The 17820-nt window shown below is 43.6% G+C and overlaps 1 protein-coding gene across 1 annotated transcript in view; it reads left to right on the top strand.

Annotated features, from left to right (window-relative positions):
* syne1b (spectrin repeat containing, nuclear envelope 1b) overlaps positions 1 to 17820 on the top strand; it is a gene marked incomplete at both ends in the record, with an annotated part of 140201 nt that overhangs the window by 80654 nt on the left and 41727 nt on the right. The window contains 13 exons of the mRNA XM_080550517.1: positions 325 to 599; positions 1020 to 1185; positions 1621 to 1776; positions 2615 to 2767; positions 2910 to 3092; positions 3836 to 3973; positions 6293 to 6478; positions 7963 to 8085; positions 8706 to 8888; positions 9195 to 9338; positions 10085 to 10285; positions 16585 to 16719; positions 17268 to 17381. Coding sequence (XP_080406643.1) covers positions 325 to 599; positions 1020 to 1185; positions 1621 to 1776; positions 2615 to 2767; positions 2910 to 3092; positions 3836 to 3973; positions 6293 to 6478; positions 7963 to 8085; positions 8706 to 8888; positions 9195 to 9338; positions 10085 to 10285; positions 16585 to 16719; positions 17268 to 17381 — 2157 coding nt within the window. The remainder of the gene's footprint in view (positions 1 to 324; positions 600 to 1019; positions 1186 to 1620; positions 1777 to 2614; positions 2768 to 2909; positions 3093 to 3835; positions 3974 to 6292; positions 6479 to 7962; positions 8086 to 8705; positions 8889 to 9194; positions 9339 to 10084; positions 10286 to 16584; positions 16720 to 17267; positions 17382 to 17820) is intronic.

Genomic DNA, 17820 nt, shown 5'->3' with positions numbered 1-17820 from the left:
ATTATTTTTTTTAAAGTGTTTTTTTTTCTTTCCTAACACCAGGGGAGCCACCCCTCCTAAATTTCGTTGTTTGGTACCTGTACTGTAGCAATGACAATAAAGACCATTCATCATTCATTCATTTACCACTGTACAGGGTTTTCTGTACACAACCCTGTACCAGTGGTAAATGAGTCCACAACCCCCTTCCTCTCATGGTAAATTGCTTCCTTAACATACTGTACTGCGCTCTCCACCACTTATACCCAGACTTTAACTGTGTGCTGTGTAGATGCATTACACATTACAGTTTTTGACAGTTTCCTGTTTTTACGCTTGTTTCAGATGGCGAAGCTGAAGGCCGTTTCAGAAGAGCTGCACAGTCGCGTCCCTGACTGTGCTGTGGAGAAGGCCTCCAAGGCCACCCTGCAGTCTGTGCTGGACCAGCAGGAGCTGCTCGGCCAGGACGTGGAGCGGGAGCTGTCCTCCCTCACCCTGCTGCGCCAGTACGCCCTCAGCCTCCTGCACGACATGGAGGTGCCGTCACCCTCGCCCACCAGCGACCAGGACGAGCTGCCCAGCCTGCAGGAGATCAGAGCTGTCCAAGACCAGCTGGAAAGGTACAGTTACAGAACAAGTATATCAATTGTAGCATTTTGTTTTGTTGTTGTTGCATTAATGTTTTATGAATGGATTGATGACTCAGGGATCAGATCATGGGGCGGGTGTGGCGCAGGAGGTAGAGCCGCCGTCTAATGATCACAAGGTCGGCAGATCGGCGGTTCGAGCCTCGGCTGGCCACATGTGGAAGTGTCCTTGGGCAAGACACTGAACCCCAAATTGCTCCCAGTGAGCGGGGCCGGCGCCTTGCATGGTAGCTTGCCGCCATTGGTGTGTGAATGTCTGTGCGAACGGGTGAATGAGAGGCCGTTGTAAAGTGCTTTGGATAAAGGCGCTATATAAGTGCAGTCCATTTAGATCTGTCAATTATACAGAAAACAGTATACTGAGTAGAGGGATTTTGTTTTTCTCCATGGCAGCCTCCTGCAGCAGGCTAGGACGAGGCGTTCTCAGGCAGAGCAGGAGCTGAGGGACAGAGAGGAGGTAGAGAAGGACCTGAGTGTGGTGAAGGCCTGGATCCAGCAGACCAGAGAGCTGCTGCTTAACCCCACCGCAGATATTGATGCTCTTCTGCAGGAGCTGGAGGTACGTGCACAGCCCTCTTCTACATGTTGTACATGTTGGTCATTAACACTCTTAGCTGTTATGTCAAACACTATGGAGCAGTTGCACTATGTTTGAATGACTCCCTTCTGGACAGCGGTACAGGGCCACCAGGTCAAAAAACATCACACCATCACAACAGTTACTTCCCCAAAGCCATTAGCCCTCCTCAATAACTCCTGATCATTGCACCTTGCACTTTACATGTTGTACAGTATATTTATTCACTCATATTGGTACTGTATATTTTGTCTTGAGTATTGTTGTATTGTCGTCTTGCTGTTGTATGTACTGTAGCTTGTTCAGCATGGAGAATACCAAGTCATGTTCCTAGTACACTGCACATGGCGAATAAAGTTGAATTGAATTGAATTGAGTTGAAAACCTGGTTATGTGACTGGCTTGTTTCTTGTGTAGGTTGTACACAGCGATGTGATCTCCTATCGTCAGAATGTGGATAAGATTGCAGAGCAGCAGCAGAGCAAATACCTGGACTTGTACACCATCCTGCCCTCCGAGATATCCATGCAGCTGGCCGAGGTGTCCCTTGCACTTGGCGCCATTGAGGATCAGGTACTCCGATCAGATATATAAACTTTAGTTTTTTTTGCTAAACTGGACATATTTTGGGAATATATATGGTTACTTTCTCGGTTACTTTCTGAAAACATGAAAACATATTAAAACATAAAATGACATGTTAACACTTGTAGAGCCATCTCCTTACTTTCCTGTTTATCTTCACTATCTCTAATGAGAAATATGAATGGGACTGCCTCAGAAAAAAATAAAAGAAGAAGAAGAAGAAGAATAGACTTTATTGTCGTTGTACAGTTGCCTATACAATGAAATTGTAGTGGTTCTTCTGCAGGTGCAAAAACAGAAAACATATTCACATATTCACAAACATATACACATATAACATATCACAAATATTACACACTAGACAATTAAAAAGCGAAAATGCTATAAAACAAGCTAAGAGACAATGAGGTCCGTGGTGTCAAGTGCAAATAAAGACAACAATCTTAAGAAAATAAAAACAACTATAAAAGCAAGCTAAAAGACATGAGGTCAGTGGCGTTATAATACTATAATAATACTGTAAAAATATATAAATGTATAAATAGGCACTTAGAATAGGGTTATTGCACATTTCTATTGCACTTTTTCCCCTGAAGATAAACATTTATGAACATGTCTTATGTCTATTGTTCAGTGTTCTGATGGTCCATGGGTAGAAACTGTTGGACAGCCTGTTTGTTCCAGCCTTTATGCTCCTATACCTCATTCCAGAGCGCATCAGGCTGAACAGGTGGTGACCAGGGTGGAGGTGGTCTTTAAGAATCCTTCCTGCTCTGGAGAGGCACCGACCATAATAACCTTTAACCTTCTCTTGTGAATGTTCAAGGTTCTATCCAAAGAGAGAGAAATTCAGAAGACTAGAGACATCAAGGAGGACTTCAGCTCCAGGATCCACGACGTGTCTGAGAAACTGAAGACCATTTCCACAAAACTCAAGGAAAAAGCCACTGATGTTGAACATGCAAAAGATGAAACCAAGGTGAGAAGGAGATGAAGAAATACTTTTTTTTCCTCATGCATAATGCCTCTCATTGTTTTTTTTCTCCTCTCAATGCTGAAATTAGTACGCGTTGAATTTCCTCGGTCAGGTCAGGACATTAACTGATTGTTTCCCTCCACAGGGACTGTGTGATGACTTGGAGAGCTGTGCTCGGACTCTCTCAGAGCTGGATGCTGCTGTACAAGAGTTTGGCAGAAGAAACCCGATCCTAGCCAAGCAGCTGAGTGACGCCATCGCCAAGCTAGGAGAGATCCACCACCACACCGCCCGCCTGGCGGAGTGTAGGACCATCTGGCTGAAGAAGGTCAGAAGCTATGTATAGCAGACATGACAGAAGGAAAGACCTTATGTTGTTGTTGGAAGCCTTGTAGTTAGCCTTGTAGTTATTACACTAGTTATTATTGCCGCCATTGGTGTGTGAATGTGTGTGTGAATGGGTGAATGAGAGGCCGTTGTAAAGCGCTTTGGAGCAGCTTTGGGGCAGCAAAAAAGGCGCTATATAAGTGCAGTCCAGCCCTTACACAGAAGAGTTCACATGAATGACTGTGCAGCCCCCCAGACAGATATTCTATAGTTTTCTATGTGGTCTTTGTGTATTTCATTTGAAAAAAAATGTTTATGTCCAAATACCCGTACTGTGGGGGAAATATTTATTCAACACCTCAACAATTCTTTTATTTTATACATAATATTTCCATTGCAGCTCTTCACATGAAATGTATACCAGACGTCGGTATTAACTCAATAAAACTACACAGCTAAAGAAATTGTAACATCGTGAGCTTAGAATGATAAGGTTCTATCTCCGTTTAGGGTACTTCAGAGATATTGAGTGTCAAAGTTTTTACATTCCATTATGTTTTGTGAGATAGAACCTTTGTATTTTATGAATTACTAACTCAAAAATGTAAACATTTAAAAAGAAATTGACAAAAATGGAGATCCATATAATTCTAACATCACGAAATTCCAATCCATAAAAAAGCTGCGTTATCTTTGCTGTTGGCCTCATCATTCCACTGTGTCTCTTTAATCTCTGCTGTCCAGGCGGGGGCCCATCTAGACGAGTATAACGAGATGCTGGAGTTCATCGTGAGGTGGACAGAGAAAGCCAAGGGCCTCGTGAGATCAAACATCATCTGGAACTCCTCGGCTCACCTGCAGGAGCAGATAAAGATGTACCAGGTGGGTTGGCACATTTAGAGATTAGATTAGATTAGGTTAGGTTAGGTTAGGTTAGGTTAGGTTAGGTTAGGTTAGGTTAGGTTAGGTTAGGTTAGGTTAGGTTAGGTTAGGTTAGGTTAGGTTAGGTTAGATTAGATTAGATTAGATTAGGTTAGGTTAGGTTAGATTAGATTAGATTAGATTAGGTTAGGTTAGATTAGATTAGATTAGATTAGGTTAGATTAGATTAGATTAGATTAGATTCACTATTGTCATTACATAGTACAGTACAAGAAAATGCAACGAAATGATTGTGAGTCTAGCCAGAAGTGCAACAAATATATTGCATATATTGCAGTGATAAGTAGCAGTATTTACAGCAGTATTTACAGCAATCTATACAGTAAAGTGCAAATGGTAGCGTGATGTGCAATGTCATACAATGTCATACAATGGTGACTGGATGTATATGTGCAGTGGTATATATAAATTGAGATTATATACAATGTGCAATTGTACAGGCTATGATACATATGATACATATATGATAAATATGTTGTATATAGTGAAGTACGGTGAGCTGCCTAAACGACTACCGCCCGGTGGCACTCACACCAATCATCATGAAGTGCTTCGAGAAACTAGTCCGGGCCCACATACTCACACGCCTCCCGCCCAACCTGGATCCATACCAGTTCGCCTACAGAGCCCACAGGTCCACAGAGGACGCCATAGCGACGACTCTCCACGCCACTCTATCCCACCTGGAGAGGGGAAACAGCTACGCGAGACTGCTCTTCGTGGACTTCAGCTCCGCCTTCAACACCATCCTTCCAGACAGGCTAGTGACCAAACTACTAGACCTGGGTCTATCACACTCTATATGTGCGTGGATCAAGGACTTCCTGACCGACCGCCCCCAGAGGGTGCGGGTGGGCCCCCACACCTCCACAGCCCTCAGCCTCAGCACTGGGTCACCCCAGGGCTGCGTGCTAAGCCCCATCCTCTACAACCTCTACACCCACGACTTCACCCCCGTCCACCCCAGCAACTACATCGTAAAGTTTGCAGACGACACCACCGTGGTGGGATGTATCTCGGGGGGGGACGAGGCGGCGTACAGGGATGAGGTAGAGCAACTGAGCAAGCTGTGCAAGGTTAACAACCTGCTGCTGAACAAGTCAAAGACCCAGGAATTCATCGTAGACTTCAGGAGGAAAAAGTCAGAGATCCAGCCCCTGCTCATCGACGGAGAGAGCGTGGAGAGAGTCTCAACCCTCCGATTCCTGGGACACAACATGCGGGATGACCTGGCCTGGAAGGACAACACAAAAGGCACCATCAAGAGGGCACAACAGCGGCTATACACCCTGAGATGCCTCAGGAAACAACACAACAAGCAGGAGATACTGGTGGCCTTCTACCACGGCGCAGTGGAGAGCATCCTCACCTTCGGCATCTCCAACTGGTTCCACAGCTGCACAACAGCGGAGAGAAACGCGCTACAGAGAGTCGTGAGAACAGCACAGAAGATCACCGGCGCCCCCCTCCCCTCTCTGGAGGAGCTGTACAACACACGCTGTCTCAGGAGGGCCTCCAAGATCTCCAGGGACCCGACCCACCCTGGGCACGTACACTTTGTCAAGCTGCCCTCGAACAGGAGGAACAGGACCCCGGCCGCTAAGACAAACAGACTGAAGGACTGCTTCTACCACAGGGCCGTCAAGGCCCTGAACACAGAAAAGGCCTAAGTTCTGGGCCCAGGACAGTCCGGACGGATTGTATGGCAGCTAGTGCTGAGGCACAAACATGTACATTTTCAAGCCTGCAAACTGTGACACTTTAAAATAATGTGAAAAAATACTCTTTGTGCAATATGACAACCCTAGTTGACTATCTGTGCAGTATAGTACAGTGGATTGTGTACATAGCCTTTATTGATGTAAACCAGCTCCTTACCTTCTTGTGATTTTATGCATCTATGCTTTTTCTAAAATGTGTTTTTTTTTTTTTCCCCCTTTCCTAACACCAGGGGAGCCACCCCTCCTAAATTTCGTTGTTTGGTACCTGTACTGTAGCAATGACAAATAAAGTCCATTCCATTCCATTCCAAGTACGGTATACAAAAATACAGGCTGTGGGCTATGATACACAGGGATGGGCTATGTACAGCATGATCTACACAGAACACAACTGTAACTGTGTGGTCAGTGAGACGGTGTGTAGAGTTTAGAGTCAAAAGTCTGACAGCTGAGGGGAAGAAGAGGCGCTGGTTTTAAATGACACAATGTGCCTGTTTACTATTATCCCATTGGTTGTGTTCTCTCCTCCCGTGTTCAGTCTGTGCTGCGTGAGTCCCGGGAGCTCCATGGGGACCTGGAGGCCATGGGGGAGAAGGTGGAGCTGCTGTCTGAGGTTCTACAGGTGGAGGCCATGAGCCAGCAGGTGTGTGAACTCAGCCGGCACACTGAGGAGCTCCAGCAGAGCATCCGGACACGACTACAGAGCCTGCAGGACGCAGCCAAGGTACCGTACTGACCCACATAACAACCATACTCTGGCTGGTTCAATATCATCAAACAATTCAACTTTATTCGCCATGTGCAGTGCACTAGGAACATGATTTGGTATTCTACCATACTAAACAAGCTACAGTACATACAACAACAAGACGACAACACGACAATACTCAAGACAAAATATACAGTGTCAATATGAGTGAATATTATGAATAAATATACTGTACAACTAAGTGCAAGAACATGTAAAGTGCAAGGTGCAATGATCAGCAGTTATTGAGAAGGGCTATGGCTTTGGGGAAGAAACTGTTCAAGTGGCGTGATGTTTTTGTCCTGGTGGCCCTGTACCGCTCTTCAGAAGGGAGTAATGCAAACAAGCTGTGAGCTGGATGAGAGGGGTCGGTCAGCCACAATCTTGCGTGCTCTCTTCAGTGATCTGGAGCTATGGAGGTCTGCGATGGGAGACAGGGGGCAGCCGATGATCCGCTCAGCTGTCCGTACGACTCTTTGTAGCTTGGCCTTGGATCGGGCAGACGCAGAGTCGTACCAGACAGTGATGGAAGATGTTAGGATGCTTTCTATGACGGATAGTGGTGGTGGTTCTATGCACTTGTTTAAGGCGAGACACGACAGGTGAATAGGGTAAACATTTTTCAAGTCTCAAAATTGTCCAGTGCATAAAAAAACTATGTTTTTGCCTGCCGTGTCTTTGATTGATTGATTGAAAACTTTATTAGAAGGTTTGCAGAAGTAGGTACATGAAAGTACATATTACATACAAGGTCAAACTAAAAGGATAAAAACCCAAGAAAGCCACTGGCTTATTTCAATTGGGGTCCTTGATTTTCAATTCATCGTTACATCGTTACGTTAAGTGAGCATTTCAAAATGCTTGTATCCATATTATCTTTATTGTTATTTGGTTCATCTTTGGTTCAGCAAGCTTTATGAATGCCGGTATCTACAGGGTTCCCGCGCTGGTCTTAAAAAGCCTTTAAGTCTCAAATCCAGCAATCCGATTTACAAGGCCTAAAAAGGTCCCAAGTTTCAGTTATTAGGTAAAAAAAAACGAGATTAGCTTGTCCTGCAAGGAAGTCAGTCCGACCACATGTATTTACGTGGAAATTAATCAAGCTGGAACCAAAAAAAAGCCAATTCGCTGCCCCCAGGAGAAATGATTGGCGAACAAAGCTACGGCAGGATGACAAAACGCTATCATACGGTGTCGCGAATAGGTCTCAAATTCTATTCAAAGAGGTAAAAAAGGTCTAAAAAGGTCTTAAATTTGACTTGTGAAAGTTGTAGGAACCCATCATCTGTTCAACCTCATCTGTTGAGAAAACCATGTGTTTGACCTGTGTGTGTGTGTGTGTGTGTGTGTGTGTGTCTGTCGCCTGTGTCGTCTGTGTCGTCTGTGTGTCTGTGTGTCTGTGTGTCTGTGTCTGTGTCTGTGTCTGTGTGTGTGTGTGTGTGTGTGTGTCCTCTCTGCAGAGCATGGAGCAGCTGGAGTACGAGGTGAAGGCCCTGCATGTGGCTCTAGAGCAGGTCCAGTCCACGCTGACCTCCCCAGAGCTGGCCCGCCAGAGCCTCCGAGAGCAGCTGGCTCAGAGACAGGTAATATAGCTTAACATCAACCAGAGAATACATGAATCAGGGTTCCCACGGGTCCTTGAAATCCTTGAAAGTTTGTGAATTAAAAAAATAATAATCAAGGCCTTAAAAGTTTTTGAAAACTGGGTCATTGAAAGTGCTTGAATTCCCCCCCCTCTCTCACTCTCTCTAAAATAATTGTATGTAATTATAGTAGATAAGTCTCTGTATTACTTAAGTTAACACAGTAACTTTACACATATTTCACAATATATTGTTTTGCTGTGCTGTGTTAGAGAAGGCAAGAGACCATCTAGTGTTCACACATTCAAGCCTCTCTTTTTAATTGTTGTCTGTGAGCGGATAGTTCCTATTATATAAATTCTCATCTAGATCTGTCTCAAACTATGCCGTGTTGGGTCCTTGAATTAAAGGGAATTGAGTCTTGAAAGTCCTTGAATTTGATGTTTCAGAAGGTGTGGGAACCCTGATGAATAGATAACGCCTTTTCACTCTTCAAATGTATTGAATACATGAATTAATTCAGCAGTGGCAACAGCGCATTACATTAAATACATTACATTGAAAACGTAATTACTTGCATTACATTTGAGTAGTAACTAAAGTTGAGTTGGGTTTCGCAGCGTCTGTTGTCGGAGATGGAGTGCTTCAAGCAGCAGGTGCAGGCGGTGCAGCTGTGTCAGGTGGGCCTGCGCGTCCCGGAGGAGGTGATGCCGGGCCTGGCCATCTGTCGGACCGCTCTGGGGCTGCAGCAGGAAGCCAGTCAGCTGCAGCACGTCGCCATTCAGCAGTGCAACATCCTGCAGGTAGGGGGCGACATTGCACCTCCCTTTTCCAAGAACAGGACGCACACGCGCACACACACGCGCACGCACGCACGCAGACACACACACACGCGCACAGACACACACACACACAGACACAGACACACACGCACACGCACACACACACACAGACACACATGCACGCCCGTACGCACACACACACACGCACACAGACACACACACACACACCACACACACACACCTATTATTTGTGCTCCTTCACTGACAGCATAGTACAACCCCCTGTAAAGAAGATGAAGTGCTGATGTCATGTGTTTCCTGTCCCAGGAGGCCGTGGTCCAGTATGAGCAGTACGAACAGGAAGTCAGGCACCTGCAGGGGTTAATCGAGGACGCCCACCATGTGATCCAGGACTGTCCCATCCCCACCAGCAACATCCAGGAGCTGCAGGCCCAGATTCTCCACCACGAGGTACCGGACACCGTGTTTGGTTTGACATTGTTCTGTCTTAGATAGTTTACGCAAGCTGTACTATTAATGGTGGTATCAATGGTAATATCGTGAGCTTAGAATTATAAGGTTCTATCTCCGTTTAGGGTAGTTCAGACATAATGAGATAATGAGAAAAAAAAATGTCAACATTATAAAAAAGAACACCACACAGGCATTAATAAACACCTAATGGATCAGATTATGTAAAAAACATTTTTTTTTACCAAAAATGGAGATAGAACCGTATAATTCTAACGTCACGATATGTTTAATAATATCTTTTGATTTTGAGTATCCTTCATTTCAGCCGTTAGGATCCTCTCTTCTCCTATTGGTAGCCTGCTTATTAATTTACATTACATTTTCATTTTTGGCATTTAGCAGACGCCTTGTTTCCAAAGCCATTTACAATCGATACATTTGACTAAGCAAGTGAATCATCAATCCACCAGTCGCATCAGGAAGAGTAATCCAGCTCAGGCCAGGGGCCATTGGTAGTCTCGGTGATAGAAGGAAACACAGTATTTACCACACAGCTACCGATAAACACACTAGCTTAGGTTCAACTCAGTTCCAGTCACCAGCTAGAGACAGATGTGTTCACCCCCACTCAGTCCAAAATGTATTATTATTATTATTATTATTATTATTATTATTATTCTCTGTGGTTCTTTGGCTTGATGGCTTTAACTGACAGTGGTTGTCATGGGGATTGTTTTGAACAGGAGCTGGCCCAAAAGATCAAAGGTTACCAAGAGCAGATCGCCTCCCTGAACTCCAAGTGCAAGATGCTGGCGGTGAAGGCCAAGCACGCGACCATGCTGCTGACCGTGAGCGACGGGGAGGCGGGGCTGTCTGAGGGGCTGGAGGGGCAGGAGAGAGACCCCCTCTCCAAACAACCCTCGGGACAACCCTCCATGGTCATGGTGAGAGTCAGCCACGGCCATTTTCCCTTTTAGACCTAATTACAGGGTTCCCGCGCTGATCTTAAAAAGCCTTAACACTAGGACCGCGGCGGATCGCGACCTTATTCAATCGCGATGAGGTGTGATTCAGCACTATGATAGTTTAACATAGAGAAGAGTGTACTGACGCACAAAGATCGCTGGAGGGCGATGTCACACAAGGCCGTCTGCCAGGCTCCGACGCCTTTTCCCAGAATGCATTTCGCACCGGCAAGCAGAAGGCGTTTTGAATCCTCCATTTTTTTTCAAAAAAAAAATGCTGTGATTTTGCCTTTACAAGTGTTACCATGTCATTTTATGAAGTTTTAATATGTTTTCAGGTGAGAAAGTACCAATATATATTCCCAAAATGTGTCCAGCTTATCAAAATAACCCGTATATCTCCTCTGACGATTTTCGTCGTCGAATTCGCTAGCATGCGTTCGTAAATTCGCCCTGGAAATCTGGTTAGCACCCATGGAATGCCTCTTGTCCAATCAAATTACCTGGTCCCTTTATGACGTTGAACCCGGTGTGCGCTCCGGCGCTCTCATAGCGAATTTACGAACGCACCCTGCGGTTTCACTTTCAAGATCTAATTTTTTTGCATTGGAAAACACTTACAGAGTGAACTGTCATAATGAAAACATGACAAAGCCATTTGACTATCTTGTTCATAAACAATGGTGTCAGGACTTTTCATTTTGATGACACTGACAACTGTTGTGCAAATGTTAATAGTGATGTGAGAAATGCACCAAAGCGACTGAGAAAACTGTATTATACACAACAGTGTTGTGTTGTGTATATGTGAGTGAGACTGTGGTCTACAGTGATATACAGAAAAAACATTATATACAATATTATACATATATTTTTGTATCTTTGAATTTAGCCCTGCCATGACTAATCTCAAGTATATTGCAGGCAATAGACCTCCATTTATCCCTATACTTGTAGGGCAACTTAGAAACAATAAGCCTGAGGTTTGATGGGCTATCAAGCTCTTCCAGATAGTGCAAGTCTTGCATGGCATTGTTGCATCCTCTCAAATACAGTGCATAGGCCTGTAGTGACTTTCCATCTTCAGCCTTTATGCTTGGCCAGTTCAAGGCTTTATTTATATATATATAATAACGTATGCATGTATGTAACGAGACTGCGGGAGTTTTCATTACTAACGAATGAAAGTTGATTATCATTATTAAAAAATAACTGTAATATATATTGCAATGTTGTCCCTTTCACACATAGTTCCAAGTAATTTCCTTGGAATCCCAAGCTGTGTTGACCAGGTATCGAGACACAACAGCAGGGGAGGGGTGGGGGAAGGGAGGGGAGGGAGGGGTTACATCACCCTCTGTAGAACATCTTCTATCTAATCGGCGCACTGTGCTAAAATGCAATGCAAACAAAACAACACAGGACAGACAGCAGTGCAGTGATGCGTTTTATATTATATTCTTTGAACAACAGAACGGGACAGGCGCCAGAAACTGCCATAATATACCATACATATATCTGCCATATATCGTACCTCCGTTTTATATTGAGAAATATGATGATAAATACATATAGGGCGGAGGTATGCTATGTGGTGTGTGGCTAGATATTTTCATGTAGCACTGTGACTGCGGGGGAACCCGATGTCTTTGTTCATTGATCGGAAACGATCGAGAGCCATCAACCCTCCCCCCATCAAGCGCATGTCTTATTGAGTCAACACGAGTTGACTCGCTGGAACGAGACAGACTGATACACACCACACCTCTGCCATATCATACATCGGTCCCACATGTATTTATTTACCATCATATTTTTCAATATAAAACGGTATGATATGGCAGATATATATGGTAGCCTACATTGCAGTCGTCCCGCAGTTCTAGTAGATCGCCGACATCATGTTATTTGATGTACATTTCACGGCAAGATAATTCCGATTTGTGGCAAACACCCAACAATTGTTCGTTCACTAAACATTATAACATGAACACAGTTATAGCACCAGTTCCTAGCACCTAGTTTCCTAGCACCAGGGGAGCCCCCCCTCCCAAATTTCGTTGTTTGGTACCTGTACTATATCAATGACAAATAAAGACCATTCATTCATTCATTCATTCAAACAATGACAGTTACAGTCTCGCTCAAACTGTAGCGAGATTAGGAGACTACTAATTGAGAAAAAGAAAAGAAAATACATGAAAGAAAGGAGAGAAAGAGTACAGAATGATAAATCCGCTAATGTGTGTAATGAAAAGTGTGACAATGTTGAAAGACATGATGTCATAATCAAAATATAAAACCTGGTTGGATAAAATAAGATTCTGTTGTGATTGTGTTGACATTGTTGTGATGTCAAAAGAGATCTTGGTTATGTAATGTGTAAAGTGGAGAGGAGATTGATCGGAACTGCGGGAGTTTTCATTACTAACGAATGATGGTTGATTATTATTATACAAAAATAATAGTAATAAATATTGCAATATTGTGTTATCATAGTTATGAGCTTCACAGTGATAACGTCTGTTTATTTGTCGTGAACTTCACGCCGGCCGTGCCCGTAACATCAGCAGACAATCGACTGCTGTAAGCTTGTAAGCGTTGAAACCTGCTTGGCAGCTTTGAAACCCGCTTGGCAGCTTTGAAACCCGCTTGGCTCGCTCATGAATTGGCAGCTATTGTTTGCTAATGGGAAACGATCAATAAGATTACCCTCCCCCGTGTATCAACCATCAAGTGATTGTAACTCACTTTAGAAACTAGTTCTTAGCCTACACGTTTCTTTGTCAAATACATGCTCTGCATGTTTCTCTAAAATGCATAAAGTTCCTATAAGCAGAGAAGTGGGGAAATTATTAGAGCAATCTGATGAAGCTTGAGTCAGCTGAGAACGAACTATGGAACAGATTAAATGCTATATATGGAGAGGAGATTGATTGAGACTGCGGGAGCTTTACTAATGAATGAAAGTTGATTATCATTATTAAAAAAGAATAGTAATAAATATTGCAATATTGTGTTATCATAGTTATGAGCTTCACACAGTCTGTTTATTTGTCGTGAACTTCACGCCGGCCCTAACATCAGCAGACACATGAACACAGTGAGGATTCAAACCAACAAAAATAATTAATACACATCATTTCATTTATAATGTGCAGTAAACAAACAAAATAATGTATACTCTCTGCAATTGGCTACTATACAATGGTGCCAAAATCAACTATCCAAATATGAATCTGCGTATATCTATGTACAACCTTGATTGAACCAAGATTCATAGACAGATTGTCCCTTTTGCATATCATCATAATAGGCATTCGTGTCATCATGTTCTTTACACATTACATAACCAAGATTTATTTTGCAATCACAACAATGTCAACACAATCACAACAGAATCTTATTTAATCCAATCAGGTTGTATATATAATCTATATATATAATCTATATATTGGTTTCAATATACCTCCATAGCAGTCTACAGTCTAATTTAGCTATATATATAATTACATTATGAGAACATCAGTATTTTTACGCCTTTGGTTGTATTGTCTGAACAAACATTGATTGGGAGACATACTGTACAGTTTATCATTTTCATAACTGTCTGCACATATACATATCTTATTTTGATTGTTATTGTAGCCTATATATAAACACAAATATCAGTCTTATGCACTGTGTCTCATTCAGCACTGAAGCCTGAATTTGAGCACAGTGTGTGCCCCCTTGCTACCTCTGCTGATATAAAAGAGAATTGCAGGCTTGGAGAAATAGATGGCAGCCACAAGTACACAGACACACACAGAAATACTGCTAAAACGCTTTATACTAACTCGATTTTGAAAATGTAAAAATGCTGGGTGGTAGAACGCACATATCTAGGAAAAGTCATGAAAGGAGGGTCCTGAAATGTGATCGAGTGCAAAGGTAGAATTTTTTTTGTACTCACTGGTGCTGTTTAACACCTCACGGCTGTTCTAGTGTTAAAGTCTAAAATCCAGCAATCTGATTTATAAGGCCTAAAAAGGTCTTAAGTTTTGGTTATTATGAATGAATGAATGAATGGTCTTTATTGTCATTGCTATAGTACAGGTACCAAACAACGAAATTTGGGAGGGGTGGCTCCCCTGGTGCTAGGAAAGAAAAAAAAACTAAAAAAACAAGAAGGGAAAGGAGCTGGTTTACATAAATAAAGGCTATGTACACTATCCACTATACTATACTGTACAGATAAAACACTGTTCTGTACTCTATGCTATGCTATACCTATTCTAACATTTCCTATTTCTCTGCAACCTTATGTACCCTAGGGTTGTCATATTGCACATAGTGTTATTGCACATTCATTTAAAGTGTCGCAGTTTGCAGGCTTGAAATGTACACATTTGTGCCTCAGCACTACACCTGATTTTTCAATCCAGCAGCTGCCATCAATCCGTCCAGACTGTCCAGGGCCCAGAACCTAGGTCTTTGCTGTGTTCAGGGCCTGGATGGCCCTGGGGTAGAAGCTGAGCTTCAGTCTGTTTGTCCTTGCGGCCATGGTCCTGTACCGCCTGTTCGAGGGCAGCCGGGCAAAGTGTTCGTACCCAGGGTGGGATGGGTCTCTGGAGATCTTGGAGGCCTTCCTGAGGCAGCGTGTGTTGTACAGCTCTTCCAGAGAGGGGAGGGGGGCGCCGGTGATCTTCTGGGCTGTTCTCACGACTCTCTGTAGCGCATTTCTCTCTGCGGCTGTGCAGCTGGAGAACCAGTTGCAGATGCAGTAGGTGAGGATGCTCTCCACTGCGCAGCGGTAGAAGGCCACCAGTATCTCCTGCTTGTTGTGGTCCTTCCTGAGGACTCTCAGGAAGAAGAGCCGCTGTTGTGCCTTCTTGATGATGGCTGCTGTGTTGTTCTTCCAGGACAGGTCATCCTGTATGTGCACCCGCAGGAATCGGAGGGTTGAGACTAGGGCTGTCCCAAACGACTATTTTTCTAACGATTAATCTAGCGATTATTTTTTCGATTAGTCTAACGACTAATTTAACGATATTTTTTTTGACTGTTCGAAAAGAAGAAAAAAAAAGTGTAGGCCCCTTAATTTCCACCTCACTGCTATGTTTAGCCAACTTGAATGCCAACATGGCCATTTAGAAGTCTGTCCATCACCACAACACATAGCTAGCTAGTAGCTACATAGCTAGCTAACGTTACTCTCGCTGCTATGTTATGATTAGCTAAATTGATGCTAGCTACGAGCTAGATAACATACAGTAGGTGCGAGCACCACAATGACAATAGGCTACCGTAGCTAGCCAGCTACATAGCTAACGTTACTAACACCAGAAGACAAGACATACAAACTGTGGTGAGCTACATTGCTTGTGTAACATTAGCTAGTAGCTATCAATTTTTCACTCATACACGGCCGGAAAAGTGAACAGAAATACAATGGTGACTTACGGTGGTGCTATCTTGTGGCTGTCTTCACAAAGAGCTCCAGGATGCTTTCGCTTGAGGTGCTCGTTCATTGTAGACGTACTGCTGTGATAGGCCATTTCATTTCCGCTTATTTTTTTTGCTTATTAAAAAAAAAAAAAAAAAATTTTTTGGGGAAATGTACGACTAACCGACGCATATTACGCAAACCGACGTATTGACGTAGTCGATGACGTCGATGACGTCGACTAATCGTAACAGCCCTAGTTGAGACTCTCTCCACGCTCTCTCCGTCGATGAGCAGGGGTTGGACCTCAGATTTTTTCCTCCTGAAATCCACGATGATTTCCTGGGTCTTTGACTGGTTCAGCAGCAGGTTGTTAACCTTGCACAGCTTGCTCAGCTGCTCTACCTCATCCCTGTACGCCGCCTCGTCATTCATTCATTCATTCATTCATATTAGGTCTAAAAAATGAGGTGCTAGGTCTAAAAAACGAGATTAGCTTGTCCTGCAAGGAAATCAGTCCGACCACATGTATTTACGTGGAGATGAATCAAGCTGGAACCCAAAAAAATGCCAATTCGCTGCCCCCGGGAGAAATGATTGGCGAACGAAGCTACGGCAGGATGACAAAAAGCTATCATATGGTGTCGCGAATAGGTCTACAATTCAATCCAAAGAGATCTAAAAAAGGTCTAAAAAGGTCTTAAATTTGACTTGTTGAAACTTGTAGGAACCCTGTAATTACGGTAAGCACATTTATTCTGTAAATGCATTTCCTGCTGTTTGTGGTTATCTCTCTCCTTAATTGGGATGCTGTGTGTGTGTCTCTTCTCTCTTATGTGCGGGGTGTCAGATGACAGCTGGTCGCTGTCACACCCTCCTGTCTCCTGTCACTGAGGAGTCGGGGGAGGAGGGCGCGGGCAGTGAGCTCTCCTCTCCTCCTGTCTGCCGCTCCCCGTCTCCCATCGCTGAAGCTGCTCTTAACAAGGTAAGACACCCTGAGCTCTCTCTCTGCTCTACCTGCACATCACTAAGGGAAACTGGCATCCTCTCATCTTTCTAATTCATGGTCATAATTGATAAAGAATTCCTAGATATGTCTCGTCATCCTACCACTGATTAACACTAGAAGAGCCGCGAGGGGTCACGGTGACCCCTGTGAGTAAAAAAAAAATCTATCTTTGCACTCTATCAAATTTCAGGACCCTCCTTTCATGACTTTTCCTAGATATGTGCGTTCTACCACCCTAGTATCCTTACATTTTCAAAATCACACCAGGATAAGCTAGTATAAAGCTGTTTTGCAGTTGTTCTGTGTAGGAAGCAGGCTAATTTACAAGCGGCCAACTAGTGGTCGTTGTGTGTAAATAGCAGCTTAGCATTGTAAAGAGGGGGTCCATTTGGCTCTTTTAGTAGGTAAAAAAGGCACGGCTGTTCTAGTGTTAAGCCTTGCTGCACCTCTCCACATAACCCCCTCTATTACACATGTTCTCCTGCTCTTGTACAGTAACATTGCTTGCTTGTGACTTCTTCCAGACGGGCAGAGTGACTCTGACCAGAGCTCCCGTTCAGGAGCTGTATGATCCCACCTTTGAGTCTGTGGCCAACCTGGACGACCTTCAACGCTCATGGGACACTCTGAAAAATGTGGTTAGTGGCACTGTGCTGGTCAATATACCTACACTTTTGAGGCTGATTGCTTTTACTGAACTGCGGTAGTGAATGCATAATATATACAGGGTTCCCGCGCTCGTCTTAAAAAGCCTTAAAGTCTAAAATCCAGCAATCTGATTTATAAGGCCTAAAAAGGTCTCAAGTTTCAGTTATTAGGTCTAAAAAAGTAGGTGCTAGGTCTAAAAAATGAGATTAGCTTGTCCTGCAAGGAAATCAGTTCGACCACATCTATTTACGTGGAAATGAATCAAGCTGGAACCAAAACAATGCCAATTTGCTGCCCCCGGGAGAAATTATTGGCGAACGAAGCTACGGCAGGATGACAAAAAGCTATCATATGGTGTCGCGAAGAGGTCTAAAATTCAATCCAAAGAGGTCTAAAAAAGGTCTAAAAAGGTCTTAAATTTGACTTGTT

The sequence above is a fragment of the Nansenia antarctica genome, assembly GCF_963989245.1.
Source record: "Nansenia antarctica genome assembly, chromosome: 1".
Lineage (NCBI taxonomy): Eukaryota > Metazoa > Chordata > Actinopteri > Argentiniformes > Microstomatidae > Nansenia > Nansenia antarctica.
Note: the sequence above shows the minus strand (reverse complement) of the source record. Positions and strands in the feature narration are given on the sequence as shown.